The sequence below is a fragment of the Pleurodeles waltl genome, chromosome 4_2 (assembly GCF_031143425.1).
Source record: "Pleurodeles waltl isolate 20211129_DDA chromosome 4_2, aPleWal1.hap1.20221129, whole genome shotgun sequence".
Lineage (NCBI taxonomy): Eukaryota > Metazoa > Chordata > Amphibia > Caudata > Salamandridae > Pleurodeles > Pleurodeles waltl.
This window is the reverse complement of record NC_090443.1, coordinates 687,466,122-687,491,770: the sequence shown is the minus strand read 5'-3', so window position 1 is coordinate 687,491,770 and position 25,649 is coordinate 687,466,122. Positions and strand designations below refer to the sequence as shown.

At 41.9% G+C, this 25,649-nt stretch overlaps 1 protein-coding gene across 4 annotated transcripts in view; it reads right to left on the bottom strand.

Moving 5' to 3' along the window:
• MCOLN3 (mucolipin TRP cation channel 3) overlaps positions 1-25,649 on the bottom strand; it is a 391,010-nt gene that overhangs the window by 272,903 nt on the left and 92,458 nt on the right. For all 4 annotated transcript variants that reach the window (XM_069232275.1, XM_069232278.1, XM_069232277.1 and 1 more), the window contains one exon: positions 15,985-16,199. In XM_069232275.1, coding sequence (XP_069088376.1) covers positions 15,985-16,197 — 213 coding nt within the window. In that variant the 5' untranslated portion in view covers positions 16,198-16,199. The remainder of the gene's footprint in view (positions 1-15,984; positions 16,200-25,649) is intronic.

Here is a 25,649-nt window from a genome sequence, read left to right as displayed (position 1 = left end):
AGAGAGAAGGTTCAGTCTGAAACAACGCAGGAGCAGGGCAGAGAAACAGGGAGCAGGCTCTGGAAGAAACAAACATGTACAAGGCTAAGAGATAGGGAGCAGACTCTGGCTGGAACAATCAGGAGCAGGGCAGAGAAACAGGAAACAGGATCAAGCTGGAACAGAACAGTAACAAAACTGGAACACCATCCGACAAAGGGTCTGTAACACAAAGGAATCGAACTCCAATGCACGACGGGGATCTTGAGGAAATGGCTGCTTATAAGTAGTTCCAAGCTGGGCTGCACAGGAGAGGTCTCAGGTGTGTGTAGTTTCAGACACTTGCAAGTCCAGGAGGAGAGGATCCAGTGAAAAGGAGCAACTGGACTTCTCCCATAGAAAACAATGGGAAACATAATCCGGGCTTTCCTGACTACCAGGCTGTGCATTATGGGATTTGCAGTCCCAGGAAGCAAATGTAGTACTACACAAGTGTACCATGGAGAAAAGAGAAACAAACAGGGGTCAGCAAGGGACTCTAGGTAAGTGTTCAAGGTGATTCCCAGGCTTCCGACAGTCCCCTTACAGTGCCCCCTAGAAATGGGACGACAGAGTCGTAACACAATCCACCCCCTACCCCTGCCCCAGCCCGACTTACCTCACTGCATCCTCTCCCGATTCACACTGGCTTTTTCTGTGCCTTAACCACGCATATGTGTAGTTTGGCACATGCATGATTAAGGCACAGAAAAAGCCATGCGTTGTTCTTGCAAACGTGGTTATGCTTGCGTGCTAATCGTCTGCGTTGTTCACAATGCGTTGTTAAGGATGTTTCCCCAGACTAGACAGGGGCGTAGCTTGGTCAGTAAGATTAGGAGGGTGTGAACCTCAAATTTCCCAACAATCAAGCAGGGCATGAAGGGGCTTAAAGGGCAGCGTGTATTGTTATACGCAATATTTTTCAAACAAATCCACATTTTTAAAGATCTTGTGTGTGTGAGTGTATATAAAATCTCAGGTAAATCCAACAGGCACCTCAACATACTGAACTGAAAGTACTTGTACCCATCTATTTATAACAAAATACATTTTTTATGAGGTTGTAACACCTCAAACACCCCCTGAAGCTGTGTCCATTAGTCTAGAGTCACCACACTGTTCCTATTGATGTTGACACCATAGAAGCTCCTTTACACAAATGGTGATGATTAAGTATTTGCACACAAACATCTACTTTCATACTTACTTTCCCCTTTTCGTCATGACAAGACTTAACAGCTGTTTCATTTCCACTGGCTTCACAATTATTTCATGCAAAGTATCCGTAATGTCAACCAAATTTCTATTTCTTTCTTGAAACACCAAGGACATGCCATAGATCAAGGCTCCCTTTCCCTTTAACAACTTAAATGGAGTATCTTCCGGGGTACTGTTTGGCATAATGTGGCAAATCCTCAATTTCTCCCTCATATACTCTTTCCAATCCATACCCTTTGGCAAAGCCCACACAACATTGTCCACATGGCCACGGGTTATAGTGCAATGGTAAAAAGCCTAATGCCATGACCCAAATCAGTGACAACTTCGGTCATAGTGGGCCCAACAAATGTGACCTCAGACTATTTGAGTGATAATCAGGAGCCAGCAATGCAAATTTACAGTAGGTTTGCACCTGATAAAATGGCTTGAGGCAATGCTAACTTTTGCCAGGGATGTTCAGGCCAGAGACAGTTGTAAGGGGCGGCAGCTTAATCTTTCACAATCTGTCGCTATTAGAGCATTCACTAACATCATCCAGGTTTCAGACAATTTAATTGCTTTTCCTGTAGTTATGACCTCTTCAAAAGATGGATCTCCAGCACCAAAAGCTATTCTCCGCTCCTTATATTGCTGATGATGTGATCCCTTATCATCTCGCCACACATGAATTTAAAATTGCAAGAAATAGACAGAGCTCATTAAAACTCATCAAATAATTTGCTCTCTCTTTAGAAACTGGTGTAAAATTTGAATCTTTCGAAAGATGTGCTGGTAGTAAGTTTGAGTTTCATTTCTACATGCATCATGGCTTCATGAAGTGCATTTAGTTCACCTTGACCTTTGCCTGGCAAACTGCGTGGTAAAGATGTGAATACCTTATTCTCTTCAGAACCTAAACAATGTAAAATTATGTTTTTACGTCTATCTGCAGGCATCTTGTCACTTTCTATGGCATACAGATATGTCATAAATACCTCTATTTCTTCCACATTCTGGTGGTTCTGCTTTTTGCACTAAAAGTGTTAGTGGAGAGTCAAATGGTAAGCAGAAATATATAAATACATCTCATACAGACAAGGTTATCAGAGAGATTCCTACCAGATGCTATCGACGCCATCTGTGTTGCATGTCATCTTGATGCAGGCCCGGCCTACGTGTCCCCACAGAGTCTGATCTAGAGACCTCATTCCAAGGTAACAAGGGTTGGGGCATGTTTCTCATGGACAAGGCCAGGCGCAGCCCATCCTTTAGGGCGGAGGGGCCACGCCCCCCCACCTTTTGCCCCTCATGAAGAGAGTCTGTCAGGTTGAACAAAGGTCTGCCTGATAGAAACTCTATATTTTTAGCTCAGACAGCCAGGAGTGAGACATGCGCGATTTGCGCAGACTCCTGGCTGCATGAGCTGAACTTTGCTGGGCTGAGGAGGTCACAGCTCCTATGGGTGTGACCTCCTCGGCTCAGCAAAGGTGCCTCGAGGCCCTCCCCTGGGTAACGAGAAAAGCGTCACCCATTGACTTCGACCTGGGCACTTCAGGTTTAAGCCCTGAAGCCCCCAGGGCGAGTGTCAATCAGTGACACTTCGTCACAGAGTGGGGTGGGGTCAGCAGTCTCACTGACCCCATTCCACTCTGTGACGAGGCTGGGACTGCTGCCTTCCCTTATTGGCTGACCTAAGGTCAGCCAATGGGGGAAGGCAGCTGTCCCAACCCTCTTGGGACCTCGAGGCTGAAGGTAAGTGTGTGTCTGTAATGTTTTAAAATGAATTTTTTAGTGCATGCGTGCATGTTTGAATATTATGAGTGTTGTTACTGGATGTGCGTGCGTGTGTGGGTGAAAGAATGAGTGTGTGTGATTGTAATGGGTTCTTTATCCCTGAAGCACATAAAAGGGATATTGGAATAATATAACAGGCGCAGAAGGTGGGGTTTATCTAATTTATTCGTGTTTTGGTTTTAAGGATGGCTTTTTATCTCCTGTTTCTTGTTCACAAAGATAACACACTTTCAATCCAGAATTAATTAACAAAAGTTCCCTTTTTCTTCTCTTTCAGGGTTTTGGGTGATAGTCCATAAGTAACCAGGTCCAGCTTTGGGAAGGTCTCCGATCCTCCTCTACGTCAGTGGGCCAGGTTCTCCAAAGAAATAGAAAGAAGGATAACAAAACAGGTAAGTGGGATATATATATAAGGTAAGTATTTAGGGTTAGTAGGGTGGTGGGGGAATAGGTATAAGTGAAGGGAAGTGAGGGTTTAACTGTCCTTTAGTTTGTGGTTCCCCCTATAGGTGTTCTCAGACCTTCTCCTCTTTGTAGAAATCCTCTGGCAGTTGGTTTTCCTTGTGAGGTTAGGTTTACTTTAGGGTTTGTTGTTATATGGTCTCCCCTTCCCTGCAGGACCTCCCTTCCTTTCCCTTATCCCCCCCTATTCCTAACAACCACCCTCTCGCAAACCCCCAGCTGTGGTACGAACGTACCTGAGGTGGCCACGCCCCTCCGGGGACGTGGCCGGCACTTTGGCAGCCTCCCGGCTTCTCTCCGACGGGGGCGGGAGAGCCCCGGGGCTCTCCTCTCTCTCTCGGAGTCTCGGCTCCTTCGACGGGTTCCTTTCTCTCTGTCCTCGGCGTCCCGGTCTCCTTCTCCTTCGGCCACGTACGTCGAGCGTCCACTCCCGTCTCCTTCCCTTCGTCTTCTTTTGGTCCGTCTTTTCTTTCGGTTGTCGTCCAGACGCCGAAGGCGTCTGACGTCACAGGCTCGCGTCCCTCCCAAGTGTGTAGGGCCCCCTTAATGGCGTTCGGCACAATATCCTGGAAACCGGCGTCCGGAGACGTCCGGTTACAGTGATCTTTTAAAATGAATGTTTGGTGCATGCGTGCATGTTTGAATGTTATGAGTGTTAATGGATGTGTGTGCATGTAAAAGAATGAGTGTGTGTGTGATGTTTTAAAATGAATGTTTGGTGTGTGCGTGCATGTTTGAATGTTATAAGTGTTGTTAATGGATATGCGTGCGTGCGAGTGTGTGTGTAAGAATGAGTGTGTGTGAACTTTTAAAATTAATGTTTGGTGCGTGCGTGCATGTTTGAATGTTATGAGTGTTGTTAATGAATGTGTGTGCATGTGTGCGTGTCTGTGTGTGAAAGAATGAGTGTGTGCTTCCCGCGCGCCCCCATACCCTCCTAAATCTTCTGGCCACCACTGGACAAGGTACTGGCAGATTAGGTTTATCACACCAAGGGCCAGATGTACCAAAGGGTCAATGGGAAAATGTGTTCGTACATATGGCCCCTAGTTCTCAATAAGTTAGAGATTAGGTTCTCCATGCTAGGGTTATAGGTTTTTTATATCTCTTGTTTATTGCAAGATGATGGAGGTCTTTGTAATCACGACTCTCTTCTTTACAATTCTGCTTCTTGAACTGTTTATTATTCTAGTCATTGTAGCTCATGCATCTTATCCCAGATTGCAGTAATTTCAATAAATATACTGAAATCCTTCCTGCATCTCCTTCATTGCCTATGTGTGACTGAGATTCATTGCTAATGTGAGAAAAGGGTACTCTCCATTCCACCACGACTCCCCTGAGTTGTTGCATTCTAGAGTCCATGCGTAAAGGCTGCCAGAAATCACCTTTTACTGTTTGGGTTTTTGGTGAGGTACTGCTTGTGAGCTGGGAGGGTTGGCCCGACAGTTGAGACTTGTTGTAGGATTGGCCTAATCGCCTACAAACAAAAGTGCTGTCATCCCTAAACCAGCAGTCTCACCTAGAGTGAGAGTCCAACTACGACATGGCACCACCAATTATGGTGTTTTGGCACTAATTTATGTATGCCCTGAGTATCTCTGTCTCACAAAAAACGGGTACCCTAAGTACCATTATATGGAGACGTCCATGGTCTGGGGCATGATAATCCTTCTCAGCTGAACAGGGAGCACCTAACTAGGCTGTAGGTTGTTCTAGCGTGAACTCTTAAAAGGACTTCAACCCAATTGGTGTTCCTTCTCTGCTCCATTAATCAACATGGCTAACGCCATAGATATTTCAGAAAATGTTAGATATGCATTAATGCAACATTTAATAGCCCATGGTTTATCCTACGACGGCGGAGATGTCACATTTATCGTAGAAGCTCATAAAGCTTACCAACCAGAAACATTATATTCCTTGGTCACCTTTCCTGAGGAAGACAGTACAACTTACATATTTCACACATACAGAATTGCAAACATACCACAGTAGTACCGAGCACATCAGTATCTAGAGATGCCCCTTTCCTACCAAGAACATCAAAATTGGTAATACAACCTGTGAGATTAGGTCCCTTAAGTAATGACGGACCAACATGGCCTATGTTTGCCACATACACACCACATCCTGGCATACAAGCTATGCAAGTAGCTGATGAACGCGCACTTTACAATGAGCTAGTACACCTATGTAAATGATTAGTATAATTTGCTATGCGGACATTGAACATTGCCCCAGCACGGGCTGCACCAGTTGGTCACTAATTGGCCATTACTGGGGTTAATCCACAAACAGTACATTCTATCATGGGCAAAGCTCCCACAAAACGCAATTAGATTTTGTTCTGGATAGCACAGAAAAATAAACCAGCTGGAAGCAGTTTCCCCATACAGGACCCCACGATAAACATAGAATTCTCACAATGTGCATGCCATTTGGAATGGTTCCCTTAGTAGATGTCTGCACTACAAGGAGTACAGTCTTCACTGCCATTTACACTACCACACATGGTATCCCGACACTTGCCAATTTGCCGGAAGTATTAAAACAAATTCAAATGAGCACAGGGCTGCTCCAGCCCTGGATTTACAGATGAAATTGAAGCGCAATTTTGACACAGTCTCCTCAATAATACTCAGTAAAATTAAAGGGGAAGCAGTAGCGTTGGCTATACGCCAGAGGCTCCAGGAGATTCCACAGTTGGAACATGAGCGTAAGCTACCGAAAATTATCTCAGAGGCCTATACTATTATAGGATGGGATAGTGGAGTGAAGACTAAAAAAAACTGAAATTCAGAGTACCACCCCTAAGAAAGGTACTAAACAAGCACAAGAGGATTCTAAAAAAATGCTGGGATAAACAAAAACAAAATAAAGACAGACAAAGTCAGAGAGCAGACTCTCCACACCTGGAGAGCTCCAAAAGGAGATATAATCTCAGAAATAGAGAAAATTGAAAAGCTCCTGACAGATATACTAATTCATGTCCCTCTGGTTCCTTTCAGGATGCATTGGATAGATGAAGCTAGACAATGGCCAGTCTGAGCAATGTCCTGACTGCTTGAAACAGAAGAAAGACTCACAGCTGTCTTCAGACCAGAAAGAAGACAAGTCCCTACAGCAAAAGCCATAATTAAAAAAGAAAATGGTGGCAACAATTTCAATTTGAGAACATTGCTGAAAAACAAGGCCTGGCCAGTGACCCTGTTGAACAGCGTGGCAAAAGTCACAATATGTCACCAGAGTCTGAAAGATCATCTGGATGCGACAGCAACTAGCGACTTACTTGCAGTCAAGACTGCGGACGTGCCTGATCTTCCACCAAACAGGGCTTATGATTTAAAAATCTAAATTGAAGGAGACAGAGCACACCATTAGTGTAATATTCTGGGATAAACTTAGTTGTGATATCCTATTCGAAGAAAGAGGATGGCCACCTGAACACGTCTGCAAGCTCCCACATGGGGAAGATGTTGTCTTGCCTTCTTTCTCTGATCTTGTTCCAGAGGTGGTAAAACAAGCCTACGCTGTCAAATGGGCTTTGGCGCAGGCACCTGCGCTATACCACAACCATGAAGGTTGGGATAAGGATTCCCTCTTGCCATGTAATACTTTTTAGATCTACACCACATCCTCCGCCCCAATATCCTGTTAAACACGAAGCCAGGGCTCCAGTGAGGGAGATTGAGAACCAGGGAGTAATATAGCCCTGTGTCTCTGCAATTAATAATGCGTTATTTCCTGTTGCAAAACCAGACCATTCATATAGAATAGTCTTAGACTACATACACTTAAACAGTCACACACGCACCATTGCAATACAAAATTCACACATCACCACACTAATTAACAACATATATTATATTCCAATGGTTTTTTCTGCCAGAACTTAGCACATGAAAGTCAGGAGTCTCATTTGACTCACAAAAACGCTTTTGTCGTTTACCCCAAGGCTACAAGAACAACCCAGGGCTGTTCTCAGCCCGTGTAACATCAATATTGCATGATATGACCCCCAGGCGTTGTACTATGTGGATGACATCTATCTCACAGATGACGACCTCAATATTAATCTTGATAGTCCTAGGATTCAGAGCCCTTGGCTACAAATTCGATTTTAGGAAAACTAAAATAGCCGTTCTCAGTGTATTTTCCTGGAATATGAGCTATCAAATGAGGGCAAGAGGCTACCCTGCACTTTTTAGAATAGCCATCACATACTATCAAGAAACTGCAGTCTTTACTTGGTTTCTTCAACTTTGGCAGAACATACAATCCTGATTATGCACAACGCATCAAGTGACTCTATGATTTAATGTGGTTTAATATGCCCAGATTTCTCAAGCAGACACTGGACAGTTGAACACACGTGCATCCTTAGATGATTGCAGCAGCACATGCTAGAAGCAAAAAACATACACACCTGTGACAACAAAACAAATATGGTCATCAGAATAATTGCTGGTTCCATTGGGCTCACTTAAGTCACTTTTAATGAGGGCAACATGGTGCCCATAGCATATAAGTCACATTTATATTCCAATTCAGAACCACGCTTTGCACCCACAGAAAATATTCTGACTGCTGTACAGATGGCTGTCATAAAGAAAGGTCACTTGCCCAGGGGAAACGCATTATTGTCATTACCCCAGTGCCAGCCTTAGAGGCCGTCATCAAAGCGAGCATTACTAGCGCTAAAGCATTACATCCATGTTGGATTCAATGGGAAACTTCCTGACTGCCACTGATGTTGATTACATTTTTGACCCAAAACTTCAAACACAAGAATTTCTCCAATATGAGCAGGAGTACCCCGCACCTCTTAACATCTTGCCACTTGACAGATATCAGACTGTCATTTACACTGATAGTTCAGCACAACCAGCTTTAGGTACAAAACATCAATACTCAGCTGCTTGCTCAGCCCTGAGCGAATTGATGAAGGATGGTGTATTCCACCCTCAAAATACCTACATGCAGACCCTAGGGGACTGCACAGCACAATTGGCTGAGCTGAAAGCTCTCATCTTGGCACTGGAACATACAGATCCAAGACACCTCACATTGATTGTGTGTGATTCGTACTACTGTGTCCAGTCCTACAATTACCTTAATCATTGGCAGTTGAACGGGTTCAGAGACTCAAAGGAGAACACCATCAAACACAGAACACTGTGGGGGAGGGTGGTTGATCTTAAGGATAAGCCACCAGATGCTCATGTAGTACATACATTGGGCCACCAACGTGTAGGTGTACATGTTATTGGTAACACCTTGGCTGATGAAGCGGCCAAATCCGCAGTAGCTACATCTTCTGCTGCTGCAGTGACTCGTTCCCTCACGAGATTGGATAATGAAATTCTGGCTGACGTGAAGCTTTAGCTGAAGACAAGCCTCTCCGAAAAATGTACCTGCCCAAAATACTCTTACCATATCAGTGCACAGAAAGTTGCTTTTGCGACAATTCCTGTGGTGGGAGAACGAGTGATCCCCAACGAAGACCAGAGATTAGATCTAATCAAAGCAGCACGTGAGGGTGTCGCATCTGCTCACGCTGGTATTGTGACCACAATAACACTCTTGCAGAATTGCTTCTGGGGGCCAGGTCTATACAAACAGACCAAACAATATGTCCTTTGTTGTGACATTTGCCAGCAAATTAAAGGCTCAAACATCAAACGTCCAATGCAGACATCCCTCCTAGTGTCCAATAGGCCACTACAATGTGTGTACCTTCGACCATTGTGGTCCCCTACAACTCGATGGTACATACAAATACATCTTAGTCACTGTAGATTATTGTTCTAGATTCCTGTGGGTATGGCCACCACATTCAGCTGACGGGCAAACTGTTATAATAGACTTGCTAATCTTTATCGGTGCATATGTGGTTGCAGCATTCCATTCAGACGAGGGCCATGCTTTTGCCTCCAAGGCATACAATGACCCATGAGGACAATTAGTGTTGAGCTCGACTACTCCTCACCCTACCATCCAGAGGGTAATTCAGTCATACAGAGGAGGAATTGAGATCTAAAGCAGTCCTTAACAGCTAGAGTATTAGATTCAGGCCGTGGTTGGATCCATCACCTATATGGGGTCCAGAGACCACTGAATAATCTGCCAAGACGGTCCTTGGGAGGATGCACTCCTTATAAGGTCCTTTCTGGGATACCCATATATGTCCCACATCTAGAAGATCCTGGATTTGATGGCAGCTGACAGACCTTTTGACATAAATGAACGTCTCACTGTCTTACAGGAACTACAGCAATTATGTGATGATAATTCATCCGCCAGTGCTGCACTTAGGAATAAGCGATTTGCCAACAACTTCTACAGAGTGGATTCCTAAAGTTGGGGATCTGGTTTGTGAGAAGATTGCTATGAAGCCCACCCTACAGAGCACCAGTTCCAGTCCTGGGAATTCATGGCACCAGAACTGTTATCCTACCACCGCTGCCAGGTTCTAAAGCAAACAGATTTGTCGCGACAACATCAAACTACACCATGTGGCCAATCCTGCACAGTAGACCCAGAGGTCCCTTGGGTAGTTCCCAGTCCCATCTCACTACCCAACAGGATATACCTCTAAAATGAAGAAATAACAGCTCTTCTGAATACACTAGCATGTATAACAATGCTACAAATGCCTCCACAAGCATGGTGAGGGCAGAAAACAAGCTTTTGCTAATTCCTGTTACCACTTCACCGATAAGAACTGTCCAAGATGTGGCTGTCTTCTACTCCAATTTGACTCAAACTGACAACACCGTCTACTATGAACCTCCATGTGAAGTAAAACCACCTACCAGTAATGCACCGGCTCCTGTGTTTGTGGAGACTGCTTCCGGCTATTTCACTGACATTGATGACTTTTCTTCAACTTCATCTGCAACTGATACTGTTTCAAAGACATGTAAGCTGTACTTAAGGCTTAAAAATAACCATTTGGTTTTTCCATGGAATTATTTGTGGATATGTCTGACATTGCTAGCTTTTGTATTATGGATTGGTTTTGTGAATGTTTCCTTAATTTTGATAAATAGTCATTATTTTCCTGAACGCTCTTCTGTTGAGCCAGTGGATGACGTTTTAACCCCCCATTCTTTCCTCACATAAGGTCCGAAGAGGCTTTTCCCTGGTGAACATTTCAGTTGTACCAATTCCAGATGGGATTGTTTGGGATAAAGTTCCATTTGATATATATGGGCCTACTGAGGTTATACAAATTCCATATGTATTTAAATTTTCAATGACTGATGTAATTACACCTGGTGTTGTTCCTGATAACTGCAATGTTCAAACAGATGATTCAATGCTTGCTGAACTACAAGATTACTCTGTATTTGAAAGTGATGATGTGTACAGTAACACAAGGAATTATAGGACATTGTCCTGTTATAATCATTGGGGATATTACTACCTGCAACAAGCAACTAGAAATATATAAGTATTTAATTAAACACAGTTGGAACACTCTTCAACTCCACCTGTGGGGAGCTTCAAAACATATACAGACAAATGTGCATACTTTTCTGGGCATGACACTACAAATGCAGAGTCATATTATTACAAATTACCACCTTCAAAAATACAAAAGATTTTGCTAACTGACACTAAATCGATCTAATCATATTCCTTTGTTTCCCGACTTGCAGTTTATGGATACGAATACTGTAAGATCACTATTGATGTAAAAAGCTTATAGGGAACAAAAAATTGGCAAATTCAGAGTAAGGAAGCTTTATTTAGAACATCCCTTCTTCCTGTTCAAATGATCTACTTAAATGACACAGTTCAACAGACATCATGTCTTGGGTTAGCAAAAATAAAAGAACATAGGGCCTGATTACAACTTCGGAGGAGGGGATTACTCCGTCCCAAATGTGACGGATAACCCGCCCGCCAAATTACGAGTCCATTATATCCTATGGAACTCATAATATGGCGGGCGGGATATCCGTCACCTTTGGGATGGAGTAATACCCTCCGCCAAAATCGTAATCAGGCCCTTAATGTCCCCAGAATCCCCATACCAGCCAAATTCACCAATTTGCAATCCTCCCTAAGTGTCACAGAGGAAGAATTAGATGCAAAGGTTCAGCATGATACTTATAATTCGTCACTTTCCAGTCCCAGCAGGCGGTTACTGTGGCCAAGGGACACAAACGGGTGTCAGGTGCGTTTTGTAAATTCATCAGGGGGTTTCAAGATTAGCCGGCTGGACCCTCGCTTTGTCTCTGGTCAGCACTCGGGTATAGTTGCCACATAGAGTGTGGATAAGCTGTGCCACCAATGGTTATCGACTAACACCATCGCAGCAGTTAAAGAACATCCAAATCTCCTATCAGAGGAAATAGACATGCAGGATTTCCTGCTAGTTCCAAGAAAGCCCTGTTCTAAACGATTTTTGTATGCCATATACAATGAGATCTGGAAGCTTTTGCAAATGGAAGCAGCTGTACTTTTAAGGCAGATAGATGAGGTAAATTTGTAAAAGGCTTTAGCTGTGGTTGATAATGGCATGAGTACTCTGTCCAACAGAATATACACCCTTAATAACATAGTGTTATGTGTGATTGACATAATTCAGGATGACATGTCCCTTCTACAACATGGACAAAGTCAACTGCGTTCCATCATGCTGTTAGGTTTGACGTTACAGATTCTGAAAAATGGCTGTGTCCCATGGAAATACATCAACAGTAGTGACTTGTTTGCTGCTTTTAATTTATCCAAGGAACAACAGATAATGGCTAAAATGGAAGCAAGTTATACCATGCTCAACATAGAAAAGTTAGAAAGGTTCCGTTTCACTGGAGGAGAGACTTCATCAACAGTATGGCTCGTACCTGGCATTATAGGTCTGCCAATTTCCACCTTTTCGTTCCACTAAATGCTTGAAACATCTTGCTGTGGGCAGACACAAGAGGCTAGGAGATAGCTATATTAAAGAAGAGTGGGAGTTGCCTTTCGAGTACAAATGTCTGAATGGCGAAACAGAGGTCTTTCTCAGCAGAAGCGAATGCAAGAGTACTGTTAGTCATTCAAAGATTTGCAAACAGGTGTCTCTTCATGGCCTTTGCAACGTGGGGTCACGAACTTGGCCTGTTTTCGGAAGGGTGCTTCCGTTCCTTTGATTCATCCAGCATTTCATATACTTTTGAATGGAAGTTATGTGGTCCTGAACAAACCGAGGTGTTGCAGTATGAGACCAGGAAATGCCTATGCAATTTCAGTCTCTAAAATTCTAACTTGTTGTAGACATGTTTTATTTCCTTCCCACACAAGAGATAACAGTAGCAGAAATGTGGCCTCACATTGATATTACTAATGTAAATCATGACAAGCTGAGCGGACTAAAGGTGCTACTGTTCCAAAAACCGGTGGTGTTGACGTCGGCTAGAGAGACATATGTTCTCCAGATAGAAAGATCATCAGCTGAGATACAATCCCTATTAAGTATCAACTTCCCCAAGCACTTTGAAGAGCTGGTTTCTAGAATATTCAACACTTCAAGCACTACAGGTATTGTGCACTTCTTTAAGGCTGTTGGGTCTGGATTTGTTTCCGTCTTCTAGACTGGCTTCAGAGTCATTCCCTCGGCTATCCATTCACTCTTTCCAGTGTGTTTATTGGCTTTCTGCTGACTTTGGCACTGATTGGTGGAATACTGCTGTTGCTGTTCCTAATACGCAGTGGTTGTGCCTTCTCAGCCAAGCTGAGTGATGGAGCTTCTACCACCAGCCCAGCTGTGCCGTAATCTCATGGTGCAGTTTTTTGGTGCTCCGTTGCTGGAAGAATTGGAGCATGATTGGTCACTGCCATTTTGACCAGTCCTATGGTGAGTGCAACCAGTCTTTCATGGCACATGGTACCTCTTTGAGTGTCTACCGTCGGTGTGCCTTGCTGTTCCGCCAGTGCCTCCTGTGGACCAAGAGCTGCTAATGTTTCTGATGAAGGTTCATTCACAGTCGTGCCCCATGAGACTCGCGAGGCCACTTATGACCCATCACTGGTCCACTATCTGGCTCCTTCAGGTTCTTTGAATGGTGCAGATGATCCTGTGCTTGAGGCTGCTGCACACTTCTGCTCCATGAATCCATCTGCCAATCCTGTCAACAATCTGACATCTGATGCTGTGGAGTCATTCCTGGATGTGCTCCCTTTCGATGACATCGGAAGCATTCTTCAAGATCATGACTATTGTTAATTAACTTGACCATTGGTCTCATTCAAAAGCCAACAATTGAATGCCAAATTGTCTTAATAATTTGATTACCATTTGGCCTGCTGGGCTTATCAAGGTCGACATTTTTATCTCTTTGTATGTTTTTAGCTGCTTTTGAACTAGTTTTTATACGATTTTAGCATGGGCTGTTCTTATTCAAGGAGGACCACATTTCCTTTACATATCACTGTTACATCATATAGGTCAAGGAAGATGGCATGCTTGGGGTCATACTGGAAAATCAAGTGAAGATTTTGTAATTATTTTCAGTTATTGGCATGGCTGTGCTTCCATTGTAGCTCTGCCATCAGTGTTTGCTCAAAGTTTCAGGTAATATAATTTAAATTGCTTTTGTTTGATGAGCAGATCAAGACGAATGAATCCTGCTACACACCAGCCTATATTTTCTAAAAAGTCATGCAATGCAGTAAGACAACTTGCTGTGCTGCGCTGCATGACTGGGAAAGAAGGAATGTGGCATACCTACCAAGATATGATGCATTCCTGGTCTCTCCTTGCGCTGGTGGCAAAGCGGGCACCCTTGCACTATGGTGCAAGGGTGTCTGCCTTACAGGAAGTATTGTTTTTTGTGAAGGAAGGGATAAATTAGTTCGCAAAATCAATCCTTAGAGATATATTTCTCTTTGAATGTGATCTGCAGAATGCATCCCCAATGCAGAGTAATGCAAGGATGCAATTTGCATAACTTTCCTTACTCTGGACTTACTAAGACATATAGAGCCACACAAGGTGGTTTTGCATGGCTTAGTAAATCCCACTAAAGGGCTTGCAGTTTATATGTGAAAGTGAGAAGTATATTATAAATAATGATGCAACAACTGTTATGTTATTCAGTACGTCCAGTATTATTGATTTGTCAGGGTTGCAAACTGCCTACATAAAATTAATCAATATAAATTATAATTTTACACTGAGCAGTTTTATACATCCTGGTGTTATGGAATAAAGTAAAATAGTAATAGTGGCTTCTGAAAGTGCAACCACTTCTTAACAGTGTGTGCTGAATGTTTCTGCATAGGTTTTTTACTTCTTAAGAACCTTTGTTTTATTTGTGTCACAAGCACTTTGATAAGAGGTATTGTACATAGGATAAGTGAAGCACTTATGTGGATGAGAAAATGAAGGCATACACCGTGATTTTACGAGTGTCCGAAATAAGGTGGAAAGAGTGGAACAATCCAAAGAAAGACACGCAAGAGTAAGCTTGCAATTAGAGATAAGCATACAGAAAGACGATACTTTGAGGCTGCAAGTAGCTATTAGGTCAATAGGTAGGAAAGTCCTGCAGTGGAGGGACATTAGTAGCTAATAGGGCCCAAATATTGTGTAAGGATTTGGAGTAGTGAGGCTGTGTTGTATTTAAGAATTAAGTAGCCAGCTGGGGTGGTGAGGAAGATGGGCTGGTGTTGGTAGCAATGGCTAAGCTTGTTATTAAAGTCAGATAAATAATGTTTATAGGATCCCTTTGTTGGCCAACAGCCCCCACCTTTTATATCTAAAGGAGGAGACAGGGAAGTAACATGGGAGGGTGCTGGTTTTTATACTGGCAACATTTTCCAGAGGTAGAGGAGTTGTGTAGAATGAGCATTAAGCAGACAATGATCCATCTGTTGTGGTGGTATATTTAAAGATCTGTGAAAGAGGATTGCGTACCACTAAGGGCAATATTTCAATCCCTGCGTATAAGCTGTCCAGACTTGTATACATGATTCATTAATACTAATACATTTACTATTAGGGTACGCACTCTAAAGAAATAAAATAAGCAGCGAGTTTATATTTAAAAAAGTTGAATAATCGAGAATCAGTGTAAAACCCTTATAGGCAACATTATGGACAACGTGAAAGTAAATGAGGTCGAAGTTCCTTAATGAAAAGTCACAAAAGTACACCTGCCGGTATGTGCCCTTGGGTGCAGATTTACAACTTTCAAGAATTCACAGTTTACAGGAACGGGTGTGGAAATTGTACTCTGAATAAATAATTGTGAATTCCATTTTCAAATGAACAAATACACATGGTATTTTAACTTATGCAAATATGTTCAGAGAGCTTGCAAATTCATTTTCCGTACGTGCCATTTTCTCCACCCTGTGGGGGAAGGGATTCGAGAGGAGTTGGTGAGTACCCTTAAAGATATTAGTTTGTAGGCGTGGTAGGCTCAAACGTTATTCCAACCATGGTGCTTCCGTGGAATGTACTGGAAAAAAGTACAATCGGTTAAACAAGCATTCAAAAAGATGACTTACTTGGATGGTAACCACTGCTATTTTTAATATCTGTATACCAAGTTTCCAAGGCTTTCTTCCACGAGTCCGGAATTTTTCACAAGGGTTCATGAAAAACAAAAAAAGTTTTCTTCTCATTTTATCACCTGCAAGCAAATCATGAGCCGTAGAAGAGCAGTGGTTGCAGTCGTTATGAATGGAACCATTATTCACGACTAGTTCGGGATTTTCCATTTCTAGTGAGAAGAAATATATAAAACAGAGAATTAATAACCCAGTTCTTTCACCTATTTAACAACTTAGATTTCTCCAATCAGACCACACTACAACATACTTTATAATTGTATTTATTTTATTTGGTGGACAGTTTTGAAAATTAGACAATGCATGATAGCATAAGCTAATGAATGAAGGATGGTTTTGCAAATTGGAACAGGACCAGGAAGGCATATGGGTTCTCCTGCAAGTACAGACTGCTTTTTATGGGCGATCGCAAAGCGCTCCGTCCATAAAGTAATCTCTCTTTGGGCTTCAAATCACGCCCAGGTCACGTCAGTCTCTTTCATTGGTTACTGGGCTTGCTCTTTAAAATCTGCTTGCTTTCATTTGTGAAAGGCATGCATACGTCATGCCTTTTCCGGTGTTTAGCTCACCTACACTGCACCGGTAAACTACTAGAAACATACGAGGCTCCATGTTTTGAACCTGGTTTCTGGACTACTTTATCTGTTCATTTTCCCCGCAGCGCGATTGCGCTGGGGTTTACATAGCGCGATCGCACTCCGTTTTCAATTTCAGCGCGATCGCGTTGCATTTTACATAGCGCGATCGCGCTGTGGTTTTTTTTCTTTTAATTTGTGTGGCAAGAAAAGTTAGGTTAGGAGTTTACAATGCAAATAGCTCCAACTCGAGCCAATGCGAGCCCAGTTGCATTGAAAATGCTGTTTTTTTTTGGTACCCTTCTACTGATCGGGTGGAGATTCAGGTATTTATTTTCTTACCCCATCGTTGCTTGGTTCCCTCATCTCCCCTTCTGCATTGTTGCTTGTTTCTTTTAGTTGTAGCTCTCACCTGGTCCTGCAACACCATATCGTGCACAGAGGGGCTACAAGATTGCTGGCTGAGCACTGCCATATCCGGCGCAGCTGCATTAGTGAGAGCAGGCATGCACATGTGCCAGGCAATGAGGGGAGAGCAGGTGGGCAGGTGCCTGTTGGCATGGGTTGAGCGAGATGGGAGGTAGATTATGCTGGTGGCAGAAGGGAACAGTGGCTCAGAACTGTGCTATGGCACAGTAACCAAGCTTTTGTGCCCGGCCGTTTGTGATTTGAATGCACATGACTGTTTCTGGTACCTCCTCGGTCAGCAAGGAGGACTCTAGTCAAACCTCTATTGGGACAACAATTCTTAACATCAGGCCTTCCCTGCAAAAGCCCCAATATCAGAGGTGGACCTCAGAAATATCACTGACTCCTAAGCATCAGACAATCTGTTGGACTCCCTTTTTGCAGACCTCCCTCACTCTCTGCTTGGAGGGAGACTCGTCAGAATGGCACACAAGTTGACTTCTTCTTTTTTTTTACTAGAAAATACCACTTTCCAGAGAAGCAGATATCACAAACGCTATAGGAATGTAAGAGAAATCACAAAACTATTCCGAAATGGTGACCTTGAACATTTTATTATCTATCTGACAATGAAGAACTTAGTACCTGATTTAGAGTTTGGCAGATCAGGATACTCTGTCAAATGTGACGGATATCCCTTCCGCTGTATTACGATCCCATTATATCCAATGGGAATCGTAATAAGGCGGATGAGATGTTCGTCACATTTGTGATGGAGTAACCAGTCATTACTGCAATGTTGTGAGTCATCTTGCACTAAAATTCGGACAAGTGCTCTCACTTTGAAGAATGATTTACTGCACCTCTTTACTTTTAAAGACTGATTTGGTTCTTGCTGGTCTAGACAGATAGTACTCCAGTTGTAGTAAGCATCCAGGTAACAGGGGATATCGCACAAGACAAACTTTCCAAGGCACAGGAACCATCTGGAGAGGAAAACATGAAGTGGCCCATCCAAACGGTGTCTGTGTTCAAAGTGTACATAGCATGAAGGATCACTAGAGCTCAAGCTAAAATTATTTATCCAAGAACAAGATGAATGAGATGTGAAAACATCTATAGCTCACATCTTTGTCACAGGTGTAGCCCATGGTCTTCCTCATATGATTTTCTAGATGCAGATGCTGATGCAGTTTGGTCAAGTTAGAGATGTAATTTGATACTTATGGACTTTCTCCTTATAACTCTTGCTAGCACTGATTTCACCTAGGTACATAACATAGGGAAGACATCACAGGCAAGATGGAAAGATGCTTTGTAATGCAGAACAATTCTCATAAAGTTTTTCAAATGAATCTTTCTTTCAGATCAATTCTACCTGCAAGCACACATGCATTTCTAGTTTATTAAATCCTTAGTGTAGAGGATACATCTGAGGTCCAACAATGGGTGATATCACTAGAAAATATTCTGTTGTAAAGGAAGAGTTGAAGGTTGAGCAAACAAAAGAGGCGGAGATGGAGCTCCAAAACTCTATTTTAATTATTAAGGTAGCTGTATCCTCTACCCTGCATGCTGCACCTCTAGCACCATGATGATTATGAAAAGTAGAAGTATCTATGGCCTGTTAACCATCTTTAAAACACTATAACATGAATCAAGTTTCTCATCATCTGCTATTAAGGAAAGTATGCCATTATCTTTTGATTTCTCTAGATTCAAAGATTCTTTGTGATGTTAAAGGGATATATTTTTGTTTAAACAAATCATTCTTTATTTTAGTTTAGATTTAATTTTGCTCATCTTCATGCCTAATGTAGACATACATAAATATATACAACTATGTCTTATTTACTCATATGCATAAGTATGCTCTTCAAAATTTGAGAAAATGTAAACTAAAAGTAAGAGTTAAGGATCCAATTCTTGTCATCTCATATAATTTCTTTAGTACACAGTATATCAGAAAAGATAAAGGACAAAAAACACTTATCCAATAGGTGAAGAATAGGTAGCAAAAATCTGGTGATGATATCTATTTTGTTTATTTTCAGCTCTTCACAACTGAGAACAACTATTATTTCTCTGGTTTCTGCAATCAGCCATGGATGTGGACATTTATGTTGGCTAAAGAAAACTAGATCTTCATATACTATCAGTGTTTGAAGAAAACCAAGTATTCTAATACAGCCATGTCAAGTGATAACTAGGAAGTGTCTATGGGTCAGATTTACAAACCAATTTATCGGTCGTGAATGGCCCATCTGGCCGTTTGCAACAGGTAACATGCATTTTGCCATGTACAAAAGGCAAAATGTGACTCAGTAACTTGTTACTGAATTGTATTTGGGTTTGCGATACAGTATTAGGAAGGGGTCTGTTTAAGGCGGCCCTTCCTAATACTGAATAGTACTGGTATATATGAATGTTTTGTGACTGAAATGCAGTTGCAAAACATTTGCATTTTACCAGCTCTGTAGAGGAGGCGGTAACCAACTCTCAAACGGAAAGGTGTGCTGAAGGGACCCCTTACCCTTCGTGAAATGTGGGTGAAAACATTTTTAAAGAGCAGGCAGTGGTATTAGAGGTCCCTGCCTATTCTTACAAAATAGAAAGACAACTTTAAATTTTTCTTTTTGCAATGCATTCTGTTTTCCTTTAAGGAAAACGGGCTGCATTACAAAGAAAATGCTCTATTGCAAAAGCAATCACAGACATGGTGGTTTACTATTAGGAAATCGCAACCCACTTTTTTCATACATCTGGCTCTAATTACCTTCTTTAGAGCCTGGCCCCCAAATCTCACAAAAAAATAATAAAGGTTTTTTTTTTTTTTAAATGTAGGGATATTTTAACTAAAAGTAACAATAAAGTAATTTAATTTGTGTTGACTCCGTTTTTTCCAAAACCTTTTATTGTGGTTTTACATATGATACCCTTCACGAGAATAAATGTTAACCAAAAGGATAAGAGCAGTGGTCTGCAATTTGTTGCACAATGGTATGTTTCACAGTTATTGACTGGTGGTAGCATACAAATGATAAAGAAAACTTGCAAGGGAAAACAGACCATAGCACAACTATAAGAATTCTACTATGTTATACAATCAAGAATATCGTGAACACAATGCAAGCCTGATGTAGAGAGCTACAATATTTATCTGGGGGCCTCTTATACTTTAAAATGTCGGACTTAACTTCCAATTCTGTTTTAGGTGTTACCTAGAGAGAGTTTCTGTTGTTTTACTAGATTAATTTCACAAAAAGAAATAATAAATAAAGCAAACACTTGCAAATTCCATAGGTTTGTCCTAGGCAAGCTGGTGCGATGGTTAATTAAGCTGTAGTTTTCATATTGTAAACAGATGCCAACAGATACAAAAAGACATGCTGCCTCCTAAACCTGTTGGCTATGTGGTTGCAATAAAAATGTAATTAAATAAAATAGCTGTCACTCATTATTTTAATATATTTTAATAGAGCAGTATGAGTGCTTCCTAGAAGGAAGGTGGGCTTAGAACAGGTATAGAAACCCTATAAGCATGCATGACATACATGACTTTCAAAAAAGTGCCTTTTGGTTGCCTGCCACACCTTAAGCATTAAGGGCCAGATGTATCGAAGGGTTTTACCCATTCTGTGTCAGTGGGAAAATGCTTTGGTACATATGGCCCTTAGTTCTATTTCCTTTAGAAATCAGGAGGGCATGTCCAGATTTGGCCCATAGGCCAAGGCAGCAAGAAACTCTATAATGCAGCAACCAGTGGTGTTCCAACTGCCAGGGCCAGCTTTAGGGCAGTGCGAGGTGTGCGGCTGCAAAGGGTGCTGACCTCAGACGGTTGCCTTGTTTAGCAATAACTTACAAAGCTTGCGATTTAAAAACACCTGCTGAAATGTTTCTTCTGCGTCCAGCCTTCAGGAAGCAACTAAAATGTCAAGATACCCCTTGTGATTAATCTTCTCGGAGGAATATTTAGCGGCAGCTTTGACTTGCCATCAAGTAACATACAGAGTTAATAAGCCTGCTGCAAAGAACAGAATTATATTTTATATGCATAGCTGAGTGGATTAGTAAAGCCAGCCTTTACAAGCGCTTTAAAACAAATGAATGTATGTGAAAGGGGGGCTATGGAGAAATGAGGGGCACATTTGCCGGGTGGTAGTGAGGGAATTCGAGGAGGTGGTCATCGGGTGGGTGCTGCCAAAAAAGGACTGATGCACAGGGTGCCACCAGTGCTAAAGCCAGCCCTGCCAACTGCTCATTCTCCTTCCTAGCGTGTTCCTTTAAAACTGGTTTTGACCAGGAGAGACCGCTTTCCACTACGGAAAGATGTACTTTATTCCTCCCTTTTCATTAAACATTATCCCTGGTGTTGTCAAAACAGACAAACACACGCAGATGTACTTTGATGCTGTACAACCATTAAATAAAAAGCTTTTAAATCATGCTGGCCCCTACGTTCAGTCAGCACCTTGAAACTAACCTGATAGCCTGAGCAGGTAGTGGTGGAGGGGTGTTGGGAAGAGAGCGAGATTAAGAGATACGAAATTTTGTAGACTGCATGTTTTATTGTTCTTTTGGTGAATCAGCCCTCAGAACATTTGTTTAGTGTTGGATATCTTCTGTAAGAAGGTACTCTTCAATTTTTCTTAGAGCATTATGACACAGACAATATTAATGAACATTAGTAGTACTTCAGTAGATCCAATCCCTTAGTAGTAATAGTAATAGTATTCATTTGTCCTTAAGTTGAATAACCTATTAGTATACTGGACATTAAGACAAATCTCTAATTGAAAACACAGCACCGAGGTAAGCTTATGAAATCTTTTGTGATATTACTAAGTTATTACAAAGATTTTGCTATTGACTTGTGCTACTCTCTCTAATGTTACGCAAATAAAACTGCATCTGCCAAGAGAATAAGATTTATCAAGATTTAATAAAGTGTGTTAAAGTATAGTTTCTTCACTGATCAGAAAACGTAAACTTAGGTTTCCTGTTAATGATACTGACAAAAGTTCACATTTCTTTGGTTGGATTCTTTATGTCTTTGTTGAGTGCACATAAAGTTTGTTAACCGTCTGATTTAGTGCACACACTTCTTACTATTCTGCCTCATGGACCTCCTTCCCTTGATTTACCAATTGCAGGTGCACAAAGAAGAAATTAGGTCAACATAGAACTGGAAGAATTGTTATAACTGAAAGAGCTTTGGAGCAAAACTCAGAGCAGCTGTGTCAAAAGAAAATCTTCTGAATTGACCACTGAGAGAACAGAACATGTAAATGTGAATTACTTACGTTGAATTGCTTAAGAGGTCTTGTTGGAAAATGGGTTATTGGTAATGACAGGTAGGTACCTACACTTAGCAATAGGCCACTAACTCTTTACCTGAACGAGTTATATTAAATCCCACAACTGGAAGTTGTAACAATTAATTTGATACCAAAATTCTGGTATCTGTTACTTAAGGGGACTTTTAAAAATAAGATAAATTCTCCCCATTCTAGCCTATGGTGGCCATTCACTACAATGAGGGAAAAACGAATTTGGCTGTTTTTATCTCACCAGGGCTTATAAAACTATTTTTTTAAGGTCCTGCTTATAGTTACATGGCACCCAGCCCTAGGGGCACATAGGGCACACCTTAGGGGTGACTTATATGTAACAATAAGGTAGATTAATACTTTGGAGCTACTTTTAATTCCAAAGTCGAATTTGCATGTAACTTTAATTTAAAAGCAGCCAGCAAGGCAGGCCTGCCTTTAAAATGACACTGGGCACCTCAGCAGTGCACCTATGGGTGCACTACCTATGCTGGGGTTCCTAAACCTACATGCCCTACCATATACTAGGGACTTATAGGTAGGTTGACTTAACCAATTATAATTAGCCTAATTTGCATACTGATTTTACACAGAGCACAAGCCCTGGGACTGATTAGCAGTACCCAGGGCACCATCAGAGACAGGAAAACACCAGCAAAAAGTGGAAAATGGGGGCAAAAAGTTAGGGGGCCTCTGCAATCAGCCCTGTTCTCTCACAGGTCTGTTAACAAGTCAGAGTTGCCAAGGATTGTTATGTTCATAGGTGTGGATGCAATTATTATGGAGAGCCAGCCCAAGATAGCTGTTGGAATTAAATGTTTGTGTCTCCTCTCGTGATCACCTTCGATCTTACAAGATCTTACAAAAAGAATCCAACATCCCTGATGGGGAGGGTCCCATGTGATTGAGCCTTCCCCTTTGAAAGTTGAAACAGCTTGGTGGAGGATATTAATGTTTGTGAGGCACGGACTGCTTCTTCCATGCAGTAACACAATGATTCTCAATCCTGAATAGGAAATGTACCGAAACATTTTTGGAAATTAGTATTGAAGTAGTTTGTACAAAGGGCAAAATTGGCAAGTAACTCATGTCACTTCATCTTTCCCATCGACCTAAAATAAACACACGCAGCAGAAACTTTTGACATATATACTAAACATCTCAAAGTAATTAGGGCCAGATGTAATAAGGGATTTTTTCAGTTGCAAATTTTCCAAATTGCAAAATGGAGTTTCTGACTCCTATCGAATTGCTATTTGAAAGTGTGTTGGGCATTCCATCCAAATTGTAAGTTGATAATGGTTTGGCACTGCTAATCGGGTTGCAGACCTTTAATAAGTTATTCACTCCCAAGTTGTGCTGGTAACTAGTTCACAAAGGGGAGGGGGACATTTAGGCCTCTTCCCTTTCAGAAATCAGGGTGATAACTTTAAGATTAGGCAAGCTGCCCCATTTTCTTTAAGGATAAGCAGGATGCTTTAAATGTTTTTCTGTTTTGAAATTCAATTAAACACATATGGGCTTGCTGTCCTTTGCAGGTCACCAACCCTGTCATTGTAGCCAAATAGCAGTTGGTTGCAAAATGCAACCTGCCTGTGATACTAGATTTTGTCAACTGACAGGTGGAGAAAGTGGAAATTCTTGTTTGAACTATATATAGAATCATTCTACTTAGCCCAAGCAAATTAAAACATAAAGCTTCATCAATATGCAGATGATAACCAATTGTATTTAAAGACATCATGTGCAGACAATGTTCAAATTGTAAGTTCCTATTGCTTAAAAATACAAGAGTGGAGCTCCATTAGACTACATATGTGAAACCCTCAAAAGACAAGTTTGACTCATTATTACTGGCTGTCCTAACACTCAATGGTTTATCTTCAAAACTAACAACCAAAGTAAATTTGTGAGACCTTGCAAGGTAATGCCTCTTTTGGACTAATGTGCTTGTTTTTCGACTTTGGAAGTGCACTGAGTCAACCACGCCTCAGTGTCAGTGCTCTGACCCTTCAAATAATAAATGTTTAATCAGCCTTGTCACAATTGGAATACGTTACTTTACTTTTAAGTCCCAAGAACCAAGGGCCTGTATGTTAAGTGTCCCTTGTGGACTGCATCACTTATCCTGTCACACCAAGTGTGACAACAGAAAACATGGCTCCCTGCCTGTCATTGCTGACTGGTAGAGCAATTTGAAACCACTAACTCAACTTTGTCATTTAAACAAATGGCAAAGCCCAAACCTTCCATTTTAATATTTATAAGTCACCTCTAAGGCACGTGTCCTGAGCCCTGAAGGGAGGATGCATTATATAAGTGAGCTGGATTTATTTGTTGTTAACTTTACATGTCCTCACAGTAAAAACCCTGCATTGTTGTGTTTTACTGTGGAAAGGCTAGTAGCCCCATTGGCAAGTATGGAGATACACAATAACAACTCAGCAGTGCTAACAGCTGAATTGGACTAATTACGGTGGCACTTCAAGGTATCAAACAAATCATTGCATTAAATCTGACTTGTTCATATTGAATTTAAAGTAACTTGTGTACAAAGGGCAGCTTTTAGCAAAGCCTCCAGTAGTCATTCATGGTTGCACACAAGCTCCTGTGCTTGAGGCAGCCTTTTACCCTCCTGGGAGACGGTGAGAATGACTTTAGGAAGCCAAACAATGGATCTGCTGCAGCAAGAGGTGTGACCTACTCCTTGGAGAATGGGCAAGAGCGGGTGTGAGCAACAAAAGTGAGCCTCAAAGGGGTGGCTGTCTTTGAAGGGCAAATGGTGAACACACATGGAAGGGGCTGCTCTTTTGGTTCGGAAGACAGGTTGGCATCTCTGGCAGAGAGGAAGAAGCATTGTCAAACTCTATTTTCAAGGGGTATTTCAGCACAGGTAGCCACGCCTTTGGATTGGGCTAAGGAGCCCCACACACCAAGAGACGTGTTCTGCCATGTTGGTCGTGAGCACAAAAGTGGATTCTGGGCTGGCTAGATACACACTTTGCATGAAGTTGTCAATAGGCAGGATGAGACCAAGTAGCCCATTGGCTGGAGGTCACCCATCCACTGAGGGCAAGAATTGAGTATAAAAGTGGCACCCCAGGTACGCAGACCTCAGATTACATCTGAACTGGAAAGAGGAACAAATAAGTACAGCCCTGCTGTCCTCTGGACCCAGCAAAGGCTGCAACAAAAGTATAGACTGTACTTGCTGAACCTGGGGCTATGAAAGGAAGGACTGTGTCTGTGGTGTCCCACTCATGGAAAAGTCATCCCTGAGCCTCAGACA